The 18,073-nt window shown below is 37.3% G+C and overlaps 2 protein-coding genes across 3 annotated transcripts; both read left to right on the top strand.

Moving 5' to 3' along the window:
- The first annotated feature begins 556 nt into the window (after positions 1 to 556).
- On the top strand, positions 557 to 1,078 carry LOC145791275 (uncharacterized). Its single transcript, XM_082871619.1, has one exon. It carries the CDS (start codon positions 557 to 559, stop codon positions 1,076 to 1,078), a length of 522 nt encoding a protein of 173 aa, XP_082727745.1.
- A 10,977-nt stretch (positions 1,079 to 12,055) lies between these two features.
- CRT1A (calreticulin 1a) lies at positions 12,056 to 16,378 on the top strand. 2 transcript variants are annotated; one of them, XM_028202072.2, is made up of 14 exons: positions 12,056 to 12,278; positions 13,293 to 13,400; positions 13,543 to 13,735; positions 13,823 to 14,081; positions 14,183 to 14,239; positions 14,365 to 14,412; positions 14,506 to 14,592; positions 14,676 to 14,733; positions 14,836 to 14,903; positions 14,987 to 15,082; positions 15,166 to 15,213; positions 15,666 to 15,695; positions 15,783 to 15,935; positions 16,045 to 16,378. In XM_028202072.2, exons 1-14 carry the CDS (start codon positions 12,179 to 12,181, stop codon positions 16,054 to 16,056), a joined length of 1,317 nt encoding a protein of 438 aa, XP_028057873.2. In that variant the 5' UTR covers positions 12,056 to 12,178; the 3' UTR covers positions 16,057 to 16,378. The 2 variants fall into 2 exon arrangements, with proteins under 2 accessions (XP_028057873.2, XP_082723908.1); XM_082867782.1 differs by lacking the exon at positions 14,987 to 15,082 and having other exon boundaries at positions 12,077 to 12,278.
- Positions 16,379 to 18,073: the final 1,695 nt, after the last annotated feature.

The raw sequence follows: 18,073 nt of genomic DNA, 5'->3' as shown, positions 1-18,073 counted from the left end.
AGCACGTTTTATTTGCTTGTACTTATTGTAGCAATTTTGTTGTAATTGCTTGTACAGTTTGGAACTTGGTGTGTTTAACCTAGTTCATCTCTTGGAAAATTTAATTCTTAAAGTTGTTTCCCATGGACTAGGAGTCAATATGCTCTTGAAAGTTTTATCTAAGGTTAACTGGGTTTTAAGTGGGACCGGTGTGACCCCTCCAGTCTTCTTGGAAACTTTCCTGACCATGTTCGATTCTAGGTTGCGTGGTGAGACTAGTTTTGAATTAAATTTCCAATTGTGGGATTTTCTAGTGTTAAGTTTGATTTCTGGAAATACAGAATAGTGAAAATTCTACTGTAATTTTTTAGAAATGGCAACTGTCTCTGATGCTGCTACTGCTGCTGCTAATGTTGGTGGGGATCCGAACCCCGGGGCGACTGGCTTGCCAACCCCTGCTGTGACCTCTGTGGTCAATCCTTCTGTTGTTACTCTGACTGTTCCAGGAGGACCGCTCAATCATCACGAGCGCTCGGAGAAGTTCACGGGACTGAATTTCAAGAGATGGCAGCAGAAGATGCTGTTTTATTTGACTACGCTAAGTCTTGCGAGGTTTCTGAGTGAAGATGTACCAATCGTAGAGGAGAATGAGCAAGATAAACAAAAGCTCATGGCTTTGGACGCTTGGAAACAAACAGACTTCTTATGCCCGAATTACATTCTGAACGGCTTGGCAGATCTGCTTTTCAACGTGTTCTATGCTAAGAAATCGGCTAAGGAGTTGTGGGATGCCTTGGACAAAAAGTGCAAGACCGAGGATGCTGGGGTAAAGAAATTTATCGTCGGCCGGTTCTTGGACTTCAAGATGGTGGACTCTAAAACTATCCTGAGTCAAGTCCAAGAGTTCCAAGTGATTCTGCACGAGATACATGCAGAAGGGATGGTCCTAAGTGAGTCATTCCAGGCAGCTGCTTTGATTGAGATGCTGCCTAACGGCTGGAAAGACTTCAAGAACTACTTGAAGCACAAACGAAAGGAGATAACAGTCGAAGAGCTCGTTGTCAGGCTCCGGATTGAAGAGGACAATAGGAAGAAATGAGGGAGTATCTCCACTGTCAAAGCCAACATGGTTGAGCATGGCGAGTCCTCGGGGGCGAGGAAAAAACCACCGACAAGCAAAAGCTCAAAGTTGGGGGCTAGAGGAGGAATCTCCAAAAGGCCAGCCTACAAGCCAAAGGAGCCTACTTTTAGGTTCGATGGCAAATGCTTCAATTGTGGAAGTGACGGGCATCGGGCAATTGATTGTCTGAAGAAGAAGCCCTACAGGAAAAACCCTCCCCAACACAAAAACCGAGCACATATGGCTGAAATTGAGGAATTGCACATGATGTGGACAACATGCATCTATCAGCCGTCGTGTCAGAAGTGAACATGGTAGGGTCAAACCCAAGGGAGTGGTGGGTGGACACTGGGGCCACTCGCCATATTTGTGCAGAAAAGAGAATGTTCACAACTTTCGAACCGGTTTCAAACGGGGAGAAGTTGTTTATGGTAAACTTTGCAACCTCAGCTGTTGAGGGTAAAGGCAAGGTGATCCTGAAGATGACTTCAGGAAAAGAACTGACTTTGAACGATGTCCTTTTTGTGCCGGACATTCGTAAGAACCTTGTCTCGGGGTCTCTCCTAAGCAAGCATGGCTTCCGCATTGTGTTTGAATCAGACAAGGTCGTGTTGACCAAGGGTGGGGTCTATGTGGGGAAGGGATATATGTCTGGTGGTATGTTTAAATTGAATGTAATGACACTTATCCCTAAGATTAATGAGAAAGCTTCTTCTTCTGCTTATATGCTTGAGTCCCCTAATTTATGGCATGGTAGATTGGGTCATGTAAATTTTGACTCTTTACGTAGATTAATCAAGTTAGATCACATACCATCTTTCAATATTAATCCACAACACAAGTGTGAAACTTGTGTAGAAGCAAAATTGACAAGGTCTTCTTTTCATTCTATTGAAAGAAGTACCCAGCCTTTGGGTTTAGTGCATAGTGATGTGTGTGACTTGAAAGTTGTACAATCACGTGGTGGCAACAAGTACTTCATCACTTTTGTTGATGATTGCACTAAATATTGTTATGTGTATTTGCTTAAAAGCAAAGACGAGGCTATTGATAAATTTATTCTTTTTAAGAATGAAGTTGAGAATCAATTAAGCCGGAAAATCAAGGCATTGAAAAGTGATCGTGGTGGTGAGTATGAATCCCCGTTTGCCGAGACTTGTGCTCAATTTGGGATTATTCACCAAACCACAACGCCTTATTCGCCTCAGTCAAATGGTGTTGCTGAGCGGAAGAACAGGACGCTGAAAGAGATGATGAATGCAATGTTGATAAGTTTTGGGTTGCCACAGAACTTATGGGGGGAAGCAATTCTCTTCGTGAATTATATTCTTAATAGAATACCACGGAAGAAAGTGGACAAGACTCCATATGAGTTGTGGAAAGGTCACAAGCCTTCATATAAATACCTACGAATGTGGGGGTGTTTTGCAAAAGTGGCGGTATCTACACCCAAGCGGGTTAGGATAGGTCCGAAAATCGTGGACTGTATTTTCATTGGTTATGCACAAAATAGTAGTGCATATAGATTTCTTGTGCACAAGTCTGATATTTCAGATATACACAAGAATACTATCATGGAATCTAGAAGTGCATCTTTTTTTGAAGATGTATTTCCGTGTCGTCTCCAAGACAGGGTTCTAATCACATAGATGATCACGAAGACGATCACATAGATGATCACATGGATGATCGAACAGCTGATCAAATAACTGATCAAGTAGATGATCAAGTTGATAAAGTAGATGAGCCAAGAAGGAGTAAAAGGGCTAGAACCACAAAGTCTTTTGGTCCAGACTTCTTGACTTATATGTTAGAAGGAGAACCTCAAACGTTCCATGAAGCTGTGACTTCACCTGAAAGTCCTTTATGGAAAGAAACAATTAAGAGTGAGATTAACTCCATCTTACAGAACCATACTTGGGAGTTGGTTGATCTACCCCCAGGCAGTAAGGCCTTGGGGAGTAAGTGGATCTTTCGAAGAAAGATGAAAGTGAATGGGTCAATTGACCAATATAAAGCTCAGCTAGTTATCAAAGGATACAGACAGTGAGAAAGCCTGGATTACTTTGATACGTATTCACCTGTGACAAGGATTACATCCATTCACATGGTGATTGCAATAGCAGCTTTACGTGGTTTAGAAATACATCAGATGGATGTAAAGACAGTTTTCTTAAATGGAGATTTAGATGAAGAAATCTACATGGAGCAACCCGAGGGGTTTTCAGCTCCAGGAAAAAGTAAGAAAGTCTGTAAGCTTGTCAAGTCATTGTATGGTTTGAAGCAAGCTCCCAAACAATGGCATGAAAAGTTTGACAATGCTATGTTGTCAAATGGGTTTCGAATCAATGAGTGTGATAAGTGCGTATATGTTAAAGACACTGACAAAGGTTATGTCATTTTGTGTCTATAAGTTGACGACATACTCATTATTGGTAGCAATGATGAAATGATTAAAGCTACCAAAAGATTGTTAAACTCTAAGTTTGACATGAAGGATATGCGCCTTGCAGATGTCATTCTGGGTGTTAAGATCACCAGAACATCTGGTGGTATTGTACTTTCTCAAACTCATTATGTTAATAAGATACGTGAGAAATTTGGAAAGTCAGATACAAGTATGTTTAGGACACCGGTAGACTTAAGTCTATATTTGACTAAGAATAATGGTGAGAGTGACTCTCAACTAGAATATTCTCGGGTCATTGAGAGTTTGATGTATCTGATGAGTTGTACAAGGCCGGATATCGCCTACGCTGTTAGTAGGCTGAGTAAATACACGAGTAATCCTAATGCTACTCATTGGAAGGGCATTATGCGGGTGTTGGGGTATATCCGTTACACCATAGATTATGGGCTGCATTATACCAGATACCGAGCGGTACTAGAAGGGTATAGTGACGCAAATTGGATATCTGATATAAAAGATTCAAAATCCACTATTGGTTATGTGTTTACCCTCGGAGGGGCAGCCGTGTCTTGGAAATCTGCCAAGCAAACGTGTATCTCGAGATCAACGATGGAATCTGAGTTTATTGCTTTAAATAAAGCAACTGAAGAAGTTGAATGGCTTTGCCAGTTTGTTGAGGATGTTCCACGTTGGCCGAAGCCTGTGCCAGCTATCAGTATTCATTGCGATAGCCAATCAGCGATTGGTCGGGCACAGAGTAATATGTATAATGGAAAGTCTAGACATATCCGTTATAGACATAATTCCATACGACAACTACTCTCAAATGGAGTTGTCTCTCTAGACTATGTCAAGTCTAAGGACAACATTGCAGATCCGCTAACCAAAGGGTTAACTCGAGAGTTAGTAGAAAAGTCGTCAAGAGGAATGGGGTTAAGGCCTTTAGTAAAGGTTACCGGAACGGAAAACCCAACCTAGTTGACTGGAGATCCCAAGATTTAGGTTCAAAGGGACAACCTAACTTCGTGTAACGGGTGAGTCATTAAAGAGGTAAATCCTCTTGCCCATTCCTTTATACAGTGATGCCCTGTGGGGGTGGAAGGTTAAGCTAATGCTTTTAATGACCTTAGTAATGTGGTATAATGAAATACCGTATCTAGGTCACCTATGTGAGTGCGAAGTGGGGCCGCTTCTTTAAGAATTGCCAAGGCCGAATTCTTTAAAAACACTCACAGAATCAAGCTAGTGTTCCAGGGCCATACCGGACACACCAGTGAGAACAAGAACAATGTTTAGACTAACTCCTGTGTGAGGTCTATTGTCTCGGTTTACATAAACGGCAGAACAGTTCAAGACATCACGTTCACTAGTCAGCCAGTAAATCCGATAGGCTTTCACTACGAAAGGTTCAAGGCCAACAGCTACCTTTTCTGATGCAGGGTTAGTCTATGTGCTCTCTCTCTTTCCGAGTCTTTGTTGATAAATGTTGAACGTTTGCTGTATTCGGTCAATTTTTATTCACGTGGGGGATTGTTGGAGAAAAATGGTTGAATAAGAAATTGCCTCATAAATGTGTATATAACTCACACATTTAAGGCTCATCAGTTTTACAAAATTGATTGGGCAGTTTTGCTCATTAGTTGCCAGCCTTGATGGCTAGAGGCTCCTCCCTTCTCCCCCATGGTATATAAAAGGAGGCCCTATTCCTTGAAAAGAGATATAGAATTTTTCCTTGACATCCATACACTGTCAATCTGTTTCTCCTATAATTTTCTTCCTGAGAGAGAGTGCTGCCGTTGTCCGTTCGCTAAGCTAATCAGAAGGTGCTTCTGTAGTAGCTGGTAAAAACCGCCGTATCCTGGGAAGTAGACGCCGACGTACCTCCAGCACCCAACGGTGAGGCGACGAATCTATTTTAAGGAGACTGTGGTATCACACAGGTTTCGGTTTGCTTCCTTTAACCATTTTATATTTTATCTGTATTTTATTCAGCATGTTATTTTTCCTGGGATTGAAGGTTTGTTTTGTTCATCTCATAATTTTGCGATATGCAATATGAAATTATGTAATGTGAGTAGTTTTTCCTAACATATTTTTTCTTTAGATTTTTCCTCACAGACCCATCTTACTAGCATAAAATTATGGCGTCTTATGTATTATTTTTTTTGCTTACATAAATAAAATCAATTAAAAAGACAAGTTGTAAAGTACTATAACACCAAACAAAAAAAATACAATAATTTTAATTCAAGATGATTTAGACCTATCATTTTAAAATAAAAACCCCATTAAAATGAATTTTAATGCAACAATTGTCACTGAAAAATTATGTAAAATAATATTTTTCATTAAAAAGCTTATTTAAGATTGACATGTAAATTTAAGAAAAAATTAGTAAAATATCTCTCTCTAACTTTGTGTAGTAGGAGAGTTTTAAGATATATTTTGTTTTATTAGTTAAGGTCTCTCGATAAAATTCTTCTGTGATCATATCAAAGAAATTTCTTTGTGTCAGGACCGAAATTTCTTTGAGTCAGACTGAAATTTCTTTGAGTTAGACACAAATTTCTCTGAGTTGAATGTTCTCTGTAAAAATGTTGAGGGATCCCAATTACTATGAAAATATTGTATATTCTTTATCTTATAAAATCTTAATATCAGATACTTTAAAAAAAAAATCCCTAAATTTAAATGGGTAAATTACGCACATGATTCTTAAAATATAGCGTTTATTTTATTTTGACTTCTAAATTTTAATTTATTGCATTCTTGAATTTCATAAATTAATTCAAGATAATATCTACTCTTTAGACCATCTAAAAAAACATAAGAAAACTGTACGGGGAACAAATATCTGTCACTATTCGTACTCCTTGTGTCCAGGCTACCTTTCACCCCGATCGAACTGAAAACACAATGACAGTGAGCTACTCGGCGGTGCATTGCCAGAAAACCCTTCAACAATCAAGTTAGCACACAGGGAAAGGGTAGGTGAGTTATGATCATAAAAATGTTCCAAACCTGAGTATGGGGGCACAACACCGTTTATATACCTTTTGCGCATGCCTCTGTGTCCATTCACCTTTGGACGCGTGGACTTGCTCTCCTCTCTCATTTTTCCACGTGTCAGCGCAAATACAGCTAAATACCACCTAACAAAATCGCCAAACGGCGTTAGCGCGAACGGACAACACGGCGCCGCTCCATCTTTCCATGACTGTGTTACTTCCGAGACATGCAATGCTCTAAACCGAGCTACGCCTAGTATAGTGCCACATTATTACACCACGATCGTGCTAATTGTCTGGCTTCATTAAAGAATCCCACTGCGACTTAGCTGTCTTCAATTATGACCGAGCTCCTGCTCGGTTGGACTGATCTGTGAAAGATCTAACCCGTCTAACTCAACGAGCAAATAAAGTGAATCAGGCTGGCAGTCAGATATTATTCTGGCTAAATCGGATCGGGGCCTTGACCAAGCGCACTGCCACTTGCTTGGCCCAACCCAGCTCGGCCCAATTTAGCTCGGTCATTACCACAGCTCGATGCCAATTTATGAAATCTCCCTCTCAAAAACTATTTACGCTAACTTCACATTAGGTATTTGAAGAGTGTTGGAATTGAGAACTTTTTTTTTATTTATCCCATTTCCTGTCAAAATGAACCATGAAACAAGTACAATGCACATCCAAATATTTTACGTCATTTTTGAAATCTAAATATATAGCATGTTTGATTTTTGATTAATGTATTTTACATAAATAGATATGTTAAAATATTTTTAATTTTAATATCTAATGTGAGACTGACATAATTATTTAATATGTTTTTTTAGACAATCGTTAGGGAATGAATTATATTGAATTAATGTATAAGGTTCAGGGAGATACTACTTGAAACAAATTAAAAATTAAGGTAAAAATGAAAATAAGTGTTAACTTACCTAATGTCACATAGGCTAATCTTGTAAAACAAAAATGCTTCCTACCCCCACTGGAGGTCGACCTCCAGTGAGGTGTCACTCCGGGATTGGCCCAAAAAAATAACTATTTTTTTTTTTTTTTTTAAATTTTCAACCAGTAGAGGCGCGCCACGTCACTGGGGCGCGACTTAGTAGGGTATGCAGCGCGGTTGTCTTGTAAAATTCTCCAATCAAGTTTGACCACATGTGGTGCAGTCCAAATCCTCCAATTCATGTGATTTCCAATTACTTTCCGCCACGTCACATCCGTGACAGTCAAATATGACATGTAGTTTTTCTTTCTATTCGTCAACACCACAGCATCGAGTGGACGTTAACTGGTATTAATTAGGAAGATTGATTTCAAAAAATATTTATAAATTTATGAAACAATTTAGAATAAATTAAAAAAAATTTAAAATTTGACCCTCGTAACATAATTAATTATATATTTTTTAATTTCATCAATTTAAATTTTAAAATTTTAATTTATTTTTAATTTAAAATATTTTATGTATTTTTGTTAGGTAAAATTAATAAAAAAATAATTATTTTAATCATTAAACTTAATGAAAATAGATATTTTATATATATTTATATTAAATTTTATGACTAAAATATTATGTTTATTAGTTTTAGTTAACGAAACCAAATAAATAATTTAGATTAAAAACAAATCAAAAAATCAAGATTCAAATTATAAAAATTAAAATTCACAATTTATTTTGTTATAAGAATTATAAAATATCTTTAAAATTTAATTTATTTTTTTTTGTAATTGTCTCAAAATTTATAACTTTAATTATCAAAATTAATAAAATTTAAGGAAATTATAATTCGGGCCAATTTTGAAAAATAATTACAAATTAATGAAAATTTTTATAATTTTAATTAGGGATTTTTATTGATAAATCTCATTTAGAAGTGTTTTAACCTAAAAAGCCCATGAAGAAATTTATTAACCCATTTAGTCCCATATATGTATCCGTTTGGCAAGAGCTAAACGGGACTTTTTGGGCTATTTTAGCCACAAAAGATAAAATAGGCTATTTTAGCCACAAAAAACAAAATATCACATCAAACCCATAATCATTACATTATTCTCTCACAAAAAAAGTCAAAAAAGCCAAAAAGCCAACCCACTTCCCAAACGGAAGTTATTTTTCTTGATTTATACTCTTTTTTTAGACTCTATGCCCTTATATTTAATTTTGATACCCTTACAAATATTTTTTGAACGATTAGCAATTTTATGATGTAAATATTCATATTTTAACATTCACATTGGTAAGAATGTAAAATTGGCCCGTGGCCCGTGGACGGTCCGAAGATCGCCCCCGGGCCGGGGCGGGCCCGGTCCGTTGACAATGTGAATATGCACATTGACATGTTAACATTCACATTGATAGAAGTGTAAAATTGGCCCGCGGCCCGTGGGCAGCCTGAAACCCGCCCCGTGGCCCGAGGGCTACCCAGGGCGGGCCCGGCGCGGCCCGTTGACAATGTGAATATTCACATTAATATATTAACATTCACGTTGATAGGAGTATAAAATTGACCCGCAGCCCGTAGGCGGCCCAAAACCTGCCCGAGGGCTCGGCCCAGCCCGTTTACAATGTGAATATTCACATTGACATGTTAACATTCACATTGATAGGAATATAAAATTGGCCTGCGGCCCGTGGACGGCTCGAAGCCCGCCCGTTGCCCGGGTCGGGGCGGGCTGTAAATATTCATATTTTAACATTCACATTGGTAAGAATGTAAAATTGGCCCGTGGCCCGTGAGCGGTCCAAAGCTCGCCCCCGAGCCAGGACGGGCTCGATTCGTTGACAATGTGAATATTTACATTGACATGTTAACATTCACATTGATAGAAGTGTAAAATTGGCCTGCGGCCCGTGGGCGGTCCGAAACCTGCCCGCGGTCCGTGGGCTGCCCGGGGCGGGTCCAGCCCGGCCCGTTGACAATGTGAATATTCACATTAGCATATTAACATTCACGTTGATAGGAGTGTAAAATTGACCCGCAGCCTGTAGGCGGCCCGAAACCCGCCCGGGGGCCCGGCTCATTTACAATGTGAATATTTACATTGACATGTTAACATTCACATCGATAGGAGTGTAAAATTGGCCCGCAGGCCCGGCCCGGCTCGTTTACAATGTGAATATTCATATTGACATGTTAACATTCACATTGATATGAGTGTAAAATTGATCTGCGGCCTGTGGGCGGCCCGAAGCCCGCCCGTTGCCCGAGGGGGGGCGGGCTGTAAATATTTATATTTTAACATTCACATTGGTAAGAATGTAAAATTGGTCCGTGGCCCGTGGGCGGTCCGAAGCTCCCCCTTGGGCCGAGGCGGGCCCGGTCCATTGACAATGTGAATATTCACATTGACATGTTGACATTCACATCGATAGAAGTGTAAAATTGGCCCGCGGCCTGTGGGCGGCCCGAAACCCGCCCGCGGTCCGTGGGCTGCTCGGGGCAGGCCCGGCCCGTTGACAATGTGAATATTCACATTAACATATTAACATTCACGTTGATAGGAGTATAAAATTAACCCGCGGCCCATTGGCGGCCCGAAACCAGCCCGCGGGCCCGGCCCGGCCCGTTTATAATGTGAATATTCACATTGACATGTTAACATTAACATTGATAGGAGAGTAAAATTGGTCAGCGGCCTGGAGTGGGTTCGACCTGTTGACAATGTGAATATTTACATTGACATGTTAATATTCACATTGATAGGAGTGTAAAATTGGTCTGCGGCCCGTAGGCTACCCAAAGCCCTCCTGCGGCCCGGGGCAAGCTCGTTTGGGCCCGGGTCCGAGCCCAGCCCGAGAACTTAGGCTAGGACCTGGGCCATCACTTTGAAGCTCGGCCTACATAAGGCCCATTTAAGGCTCGGCCCGAGGCCCGTCCCGGTGTCTTTTTTGTGAAAAATAATAAAATTTTGGGAGAAAAAATTAAAAAAAAATGGCGAGGTTTACCCAAGCCCGACCCAAGCCCAAGTTTAGGCCCAAGCCCCTTGGCTCGACCCACTGGGGCACCCAAAGCCCGAATACCTTTGTGCTAGGGCTAGGGCCTAGGCCTAATTTTTTGGCCCGTGGGCTGGTCCGGCCCGGCCCAAATTTTGGCAAGCACCCACGAGGCTTTACATGGGTTGGCCCCGGCCCGGGCTGGGCCGAGCCCCTACACATTGATGATATGAACATTTGCATTGACAGTGTGAACATTCACATTGACGATGTGAACTTTCACATTAGGGGTATTTTGGTAATTATGTTACCCATAGGACTTATTGAAACATAAGAAAATAATGTGGACTAAATGGAGTATAAGTAGATGAAAAGAGTATTTTGGACTTCTTACCTCAAATAGGAACATTCACATTGACGGTGTGAACATTTACAATGATAGTGTGAACATTCACATTGATGATGTAAACATTCACATTAAGGGTATTTTGGTAATTATGTCACCCATACGATGTGAAAATTCACATTAGGGGTATTTTGGTAATTATGTCACTCATAGGACTTATTGAAACATAAGAAAATAATGTGGACTAAATGGAACATAAGTAGATGAAAATGATATTTTGGTCTTCTTACCTCAAATAGGAATATTCACATTGACGGTGTGAACATTCACATTAGGGGTATTTTAGTAATTATGTTACCCGTAGGATGTGAACATTCACATTAGGGATATTTTGGTAATTATGTCACCGATAGGACTTATTGAAACATAAGAAAATAATGTGGACTAAATGGAACATAAGTGATGAAAAGGATATTTTGGTCTTCTTACCTCAAATATGAACATTCACATTGACGGTGTGAACATTTACATTGACAGTGTAAACATTCATATTGACGATGTGAACATTCACATTAGGGGTATTTTGGTAATTATGTCACCCATAGGACTTATTGAAACATAAGAAAATAATGTGGACTAAATGGAACATAAGTAGATGAAATGGTATTTTGGTCTTCTTACCTCAAATAGGAACATTCACATTGACGGTGTGAACATTCATATTGACGGTGTGAACATTCACATTGACGATGTGAACATTCACATTAAGGATATTTTGGTAATTATGTCACCCATAGGACTTATTGAAACATAAAAAAATAATGTAGACTAAATGGAATATAAGTAGATGAAAAATGATATTTTGGTCTTCTTACCTCAAATAAGACCTAATAAAATAGTCAAAAAGAATATGGGTTTGATGGAATAAAACTCTTAGAAAAAGAATTTATAAAAAAAACTCCCTTTTAATTATGAATACATATAAAATTTATCATTTATTTGTAATTATTTTCTACAAAATATTACTGATTTGATATTTCTCTTAAAATTCACGCACTACCTGGCATAAACTAAATAAATGTACTTATTTAAATAAGTGTACATATTTGAATCACATCACCTTTTATTTTTTTACATATTTTTTTTTATAAAAAATTTAAAAAATATATTTATTTAGATTATTCTAAATAATTTATAATTTATAATTTTTAAAAAAAAAAAAAACTCGAAGGGCAATTTTTCATATTAAAATCTTGAGCTTATCCTCCAAACCAATATATGCAAATTAAGCATTTAACACAGAGATCGCCTATAAATGTTACACACACACACTCTCCTTTCTCACCTACACTTCTTCACGCATCTCCTCTGATTAGCCATGGCGACGGAGAGACCAAACCCTAGTCTCCTCTCTCTCATTGCCTTCTCTCTCATCGCGATCGCTTCAGCCGAAGTCTTCTTCGAAGAACGTTTTCACGGTACCTTCTCTCTCTCTCTCTCTAGCTCGTGTTTTCTGATTCTTGCTTGCTGATTTTCGCTTGCATTTCGAGATTCCTATGATTTTTCGGTGGTTTAGTGGAGTGAATTGATGTTTAATTTGATATTCCTTGCCGAAGATTGACATTATGATTACGCATGTGTTGTCGATCTGATGATCTGATGATTTGAATTTAACTGTTGTGATAGATCTGATGATAATTTGATATTTAGATCGTTATTGTGTTATCGTATCTGCATTTTTGTCGTTGTTGTGTGTTAGCGATTTGTAGTTTAATTATGGAAATTCTAATGGTTTTCAATGGAGATTTTCTCTCGCGATTTAACTCGTTTGATGTGAATGTACGCAAGCTTTAATTTGCATTCTGATTGCTGGAGTGCTTAGTCATTTGTTTGATCTATTTGAGTAACGTCTATTCAAGTAAGAAATCTGCAACTGTGTAGGTATATGTCTAGATGATTTCATTGGAAATTATAATTTAAACATCTTCTTTTCATCTGTTTTGTTTTGTCTTTGATCAATCAGAGCATTTAGTATACAAGTAAGAAATCCACAACTCTGTAGTATACCTATAAATGATTTTTATTGTCTAGGTGTGCATATTCCCCATAAGAACCTAATTACCTATATTCCTACTTGTGTAGGGATGCATTTACGGTTCACCTATATCAAACTTCTATGCAATTTACAAGTTGCTATATATACCTTTGAAAGTGAGAACAAAATAAAGTAATTACAAACGACATTGATGGATGTAAATTATCCAAAATCATAATTTTCTTGTAGCATTTGAGTATTTATCTGTAATTAAATTACTTCTTCTGTCAATTACCAAGAAATTGATATGTTTTTCTTGTCCATTGTTGCTGCAAGTGAATTGTTTGTATTATGTCTATGCTTGATAATTATTTGAAGCTTTTGTTTCATAAAGCATTTGGGACTTTCTGGTTTGACATGTTATTCTCATTATGGTTCTCGTTTGTGTACTCTAAAGATGGTTGGGAGAGTCGGTGGGTTAAATCTGACTGGAAGAAAGATGAGAAAATGGCTGGGGAATGGAACTATACTTCTGGTAAATGGCATGGAGATCCTAATGATAAAGGTACCTTCTTCCTCATTATAATGTTTACATTTTCTATGGCAATGTAGAAAGTGCTTTTTTTTTGTGTGTGTGTGTGTGTGTGTTTGGCAATGAACTTTTCTATCAGATCTTTACCTGATTTAGCTTCCAAGTTATGATGTAGGCATCCAGACCAGTGAAGACTACAGATTCTATGCTATATCAGCTGAGTTCCCTGAATTCAGCAACAAGGATAAGACATTAGTTTTCCAATTTTCCGTTAAGCATGAACAGAAGCTTGACTGTGGTGGTGGCTACATGAAGTTGCTTAGCAGTGGAATTGATCAAAAGAAATTTGGTGGTGATACCCCATATAGGTAGCGTAAAGCACATCCCCTTTTTATCTTCTACTAGAAATTTGTTACCTCTGTTGAGTTATTGATTTGCTACATGGTTGTATGCAGTATCATGTTTGGTCCAGATATCTGTGGCTACAGCACCAAGAAAGTCCATGCTATTCTTACATACAAAGATACAAATCACTTGATCAAGAAGGATGTTCCTTGTGAGACTGACCAGCTGACACATGTCTACACATTCATCCTCCTCCCAGATGCTACCTACAGAATTCTTATTGACAATGTGGAGAAGCAAACTGGTAGCTTGTTCTCTGATTGGGACCTGTTACCACCAAAGAAAATCAAGGACCCTGAAGCCAAGAAGGTAATTTCTGCTTCTGCCTGGATGCTAATCAATCTTGTGTTTGATCAGTTCAATGTTTTTTAATTTATTTTTTTAATGACTCCACTGTTAATTGATGACAGCCTGAAGATTGGGATGAGAAAGAATTCATTCCTGATCCTGAAGATAAGAAGCCAGAGGTAATGAATATTTCATTACCAAATCATCCTCTCTTTATTTATTTGTTTATTTTTTTAAAAAAATTATTTGACAACTAAGAATATTGGTTTTGTAATTTGAACTGAACATGTTCTTGTTTTCACAGGGTTATGATGATATCCCAAAAGAGATTCCAGATCCTGATGCCAAGAAGGTTACCATTTAATTTTTTTTGTTATATATACTCTTTTTTTAAATTGTTGTTGGAGGTAATGTAATTACTGAATGAAATGGCTTGCAATTTCAGCCTGAAGACTGGGATGATGAGGAAGATGGTGAGTGGACACCACCAACAATGGCTAATACTGAGTACAAGGGTCCATGGGAGGCAAAGGTTTGTGGAATTTGTAATATAAATTAAACCATCTCTAGTCGTTGGAAACTGCTGTTTTATGACTAGTTATTTCCTTTTTACAGAAAATTAAGAATCCCAACTACAAGGGAAAGTGGAAGGCACCTATGATTGACAATCCAGGTCATTGCCCATTCTTCTTTTGAAGGCATTGCATGTTATCTATCTTAAGTCAACATCTTCATGCTGCCTGTTTCACTAACACTGAAGTGCTGCTTTATACAGAATTCAAAGATGATCCTAATATCTATGTTTACCCGAACTTGAAGTATGTGGGCATCGAATTGTGGCAGGTATTTCTATTTTTCCCCTTTTGACTGTTGTCATCATAGTGGATTTGGGACTATGGTGAAGCAAGTGCACCATTTTTTGTCAGGTAAAATCTGGAACCCTGTTCGACAATGTCTTGATTTGTGATGATCCTGAGTATGCGAAGAAACTGGCGGACGAAACATGGGGCAAACACAAGGATGTATGTTGCTTTTTGTCCCTTAAAGCAAGTTCTTTTAAAAAAAAAATCTGTTTGCTGATGTTTAATATTATATTACTTTGCAGGCTGAGAAGGCCGCATTTGATGAGGCTGAGAAGAACATGGAGGACGAGGTAATTGATCTGTTCATCACTGCTATTGCAGATATTAAAATAACAGTAATTTGCTAGAAAGTGTTTGGTTAATTGGAATGAAAGTGTAATGGAATGATTATCTTAGAATGTCCATTCTCATGTTTGGCTCACTAAAAGAATGATGAAAAATGTGTTGCAAATGGAACATTATTAGCCATTATAAGGGATTGATCATATATGAAGGCTAAGGAGTGATCATTATATTCTTCCATTTCACTTTCATTCCAGTGAACCAAACAAAACATTAGGATTTGAGTTCTGGAAAGGCATTATTGCAGATGGAACTTTATTAAACATGTATTAGATATGATAAGTTAAAAACTTCGTTTGTTTCCATTTGAATGTACTTTGAGTCATCTATTTCATGTGGGTGATTGTTGATTTTGCTTTTCCTTTTCTTTTTCCAACTTGTTTATTTGATTTTCTTTCAGGAATCAAAGATTGATCCGGCAGATTCTGATGTAAGCCTATGAACTCATCTCAACAATCTTTTGATTAATTTGTTTATTTTATGGGAGTCCTTAACTGTGGTATAACTGTATGTTCAGGCTGATGATGAAGACGAAGATGATGAAGCTGAAGTAGATCCTACTGCCGATGCTACTGGTGATGTTGATGACGATGCTGATGATACCTTTGCTTCACCAAGCAAAAAGGAAGATGCTGCTGCTGCCATTGATGATGATGCTGATGATGCACATGTAAGAGGCTTCTTTCTTTCTACTTTAGGTTGTTTTAGTTCAACTCTTGTATCTCTACTGGGATCCAATTGTTTTTCTCATTTTAAATCTTCATGTTTTGTATTTGCAGGATGAACTGTAGGGAGAGAGAGAGAGAGAGAGTGGTAGTAGTACAGTGTTCGGCAATTCATCTAGAGAACTTGAGCTTTGAGGTGCTTTTTTTTTTTCTTTTATTTTTAGCTTCAGTATTCTTCTTTGTCTAGGTAAAGAAACATTGGAGGCTGCATGCAAGAACTGTGGCTAATTGTAATTGCTTTTTACTCCTCTTTTTTTTTTTTTTTATATTTTCCTTCCCTTCCCATCTCATTTTGACTCCGGAGTATTTAGAACAGAAGAGGAAATTGTCTGATTTTGATTGATGATAACATGAAATAGTTTGGAGTTGAAATGGCCACTTTTTAACATTCTTTGGTTTGTTCCCTCTATATTATTCGATATATGATTTTGATTGATGATAACATGAAATAGTTTGGAGTTGAAATGGCCACTTTTTAACATTCTTTGGTTTGTTCCCTCTATATTATTCGATATAATGTCTTTATTATTGCCATGGAACAGGAATGATGGATGTTCCTTGACAGGGTTTAAATATCGTCCTTTACATTTTGTATTCGTGGTTATATAATGAAATTTTGCACTTTCGAAATTTGTTACTCGTTGACATATTGGCTGAAACTGTCCGATATCAATTGATGGGTGATTGCATTATTGATATTGACGCATATCTAATACAGATACTTAAAACCTAAAACCTGGACTTGGGAATTTCAAGCTATATAATGTTGCATTTGCAACAGCTTAAGCAGTCTATAGTTTTGGTTGGTTCCCTGTATAGTCCATTCCATGTCTTTATGAACTTTGATTAGAAGTATTTTTATTTGCATTTTTTTTCCTTTCTAAAAGTGGTTCTGTTATGGTTTTTATGTGATTAATGTGTTTGTTTTGAGAATTTGTGTTTCAGTGGTGCAGTCAAAACATATTTTTATTTTCATAGTGGTATAAGTTTTTTATATACATAGTGAAATCATTCCCGTGCATGGGATAATTTTATCTGCACCACAATTTTTTTATTTATTTATAACGTAATTATTTTTCACTATTCCACTTGTTTGCTATTTCCCCTTTTTTTTTATTTCTTTTAGTGGTGTCCTTGGGAGCATATGCCTAGATTAAGGAGCAAGGATCCTCTAGAGTGATTTTTCTCTAAAGTTTCTTAGAGTACTACATTGTGTGGTTGAGATTTACTGGCAAGTCACATTTGCCAGTAAATCTCAACCACACAATGAAGCACTCTAGGAAACTTTAGGAAAGTTTCACTCTAGAGGATCCTTGGTGTAGATTAAGTGGTATCTTGATCTTGATGGGTCCCTCGACTTTGGATCTTTCGCGGGTGCAAGCAAGTGTTTGGAAGTCACCTAATGTGTGATTCACTTGGGCCCACTCTTTTATGACATTTCTTGCATATTTTATTTTGAATAAATTAGACTGACATCCCTGCAATTTGGCCTATTTATATTTCTACGCCTAATAGTTTGGAAATTATATATTTTCACTGTTGTAGTTAATAATCGTATTTCATAAACTCCTATTGAAATAACCCCTATTGTGAAAGTTAAACTTGTTAGAAGAATATTGATAACAAAAGCAAAAAGAAAGTATAAGCGACTAATTTGCCCCTTGAGGTCTTAAAAAGTCCTTTGTACCCTATTTAAAATTATTAATATACCAAAAATAAAGGTCCAATCACAATAGATATCACACCATTTTACTTGCATTCGCAATTTATTTACTAGCCAAATATGGCTTGGGGTAGGTAAAAAACATGAAAGGGTATTATTCATCATGTTTGGTTCTAGAAAATTAAATTTTTTGTTTTTTGTTTTGTGTTTTTGTGGTGAATTTTTTTAAATATTTTACATAAATTTTTAATTTTTAAGATACACCTAATTTAAATATGTTTAGAAAGTATAATATTTGTGAATTGTTTTTTTTTTTTAAAGATTTACCAAGTACAAAAATTCAATGTATTTTCATATTTTGTTGTATTTAATGAATTTTTAAAAAAATTTGTATTGTTTTTTTTTTTTTTTTTTACTTTT

This window comes from Camellia sinensis, chromosome 5 (assembly GCF_055761805.1).
Source record: "Camellia sinensis isolate YWXY chromosome 5, ASM5576180v1, whole genome shotgun sequence".
In the NCBI taxonomy this organism is placed as follows: domain Eukaryota; kingdom Viridiplantae; phylum Streptophyta; class Magnoliopsida; order Ericales; family Theaceae; genus Camellia; species Camellia sinensis.
The sequence above is the reverse complement of the archived record's forward strand: the minus strand, read 5'-3'. Positions and strand labels throughout refer to the sequence as shown.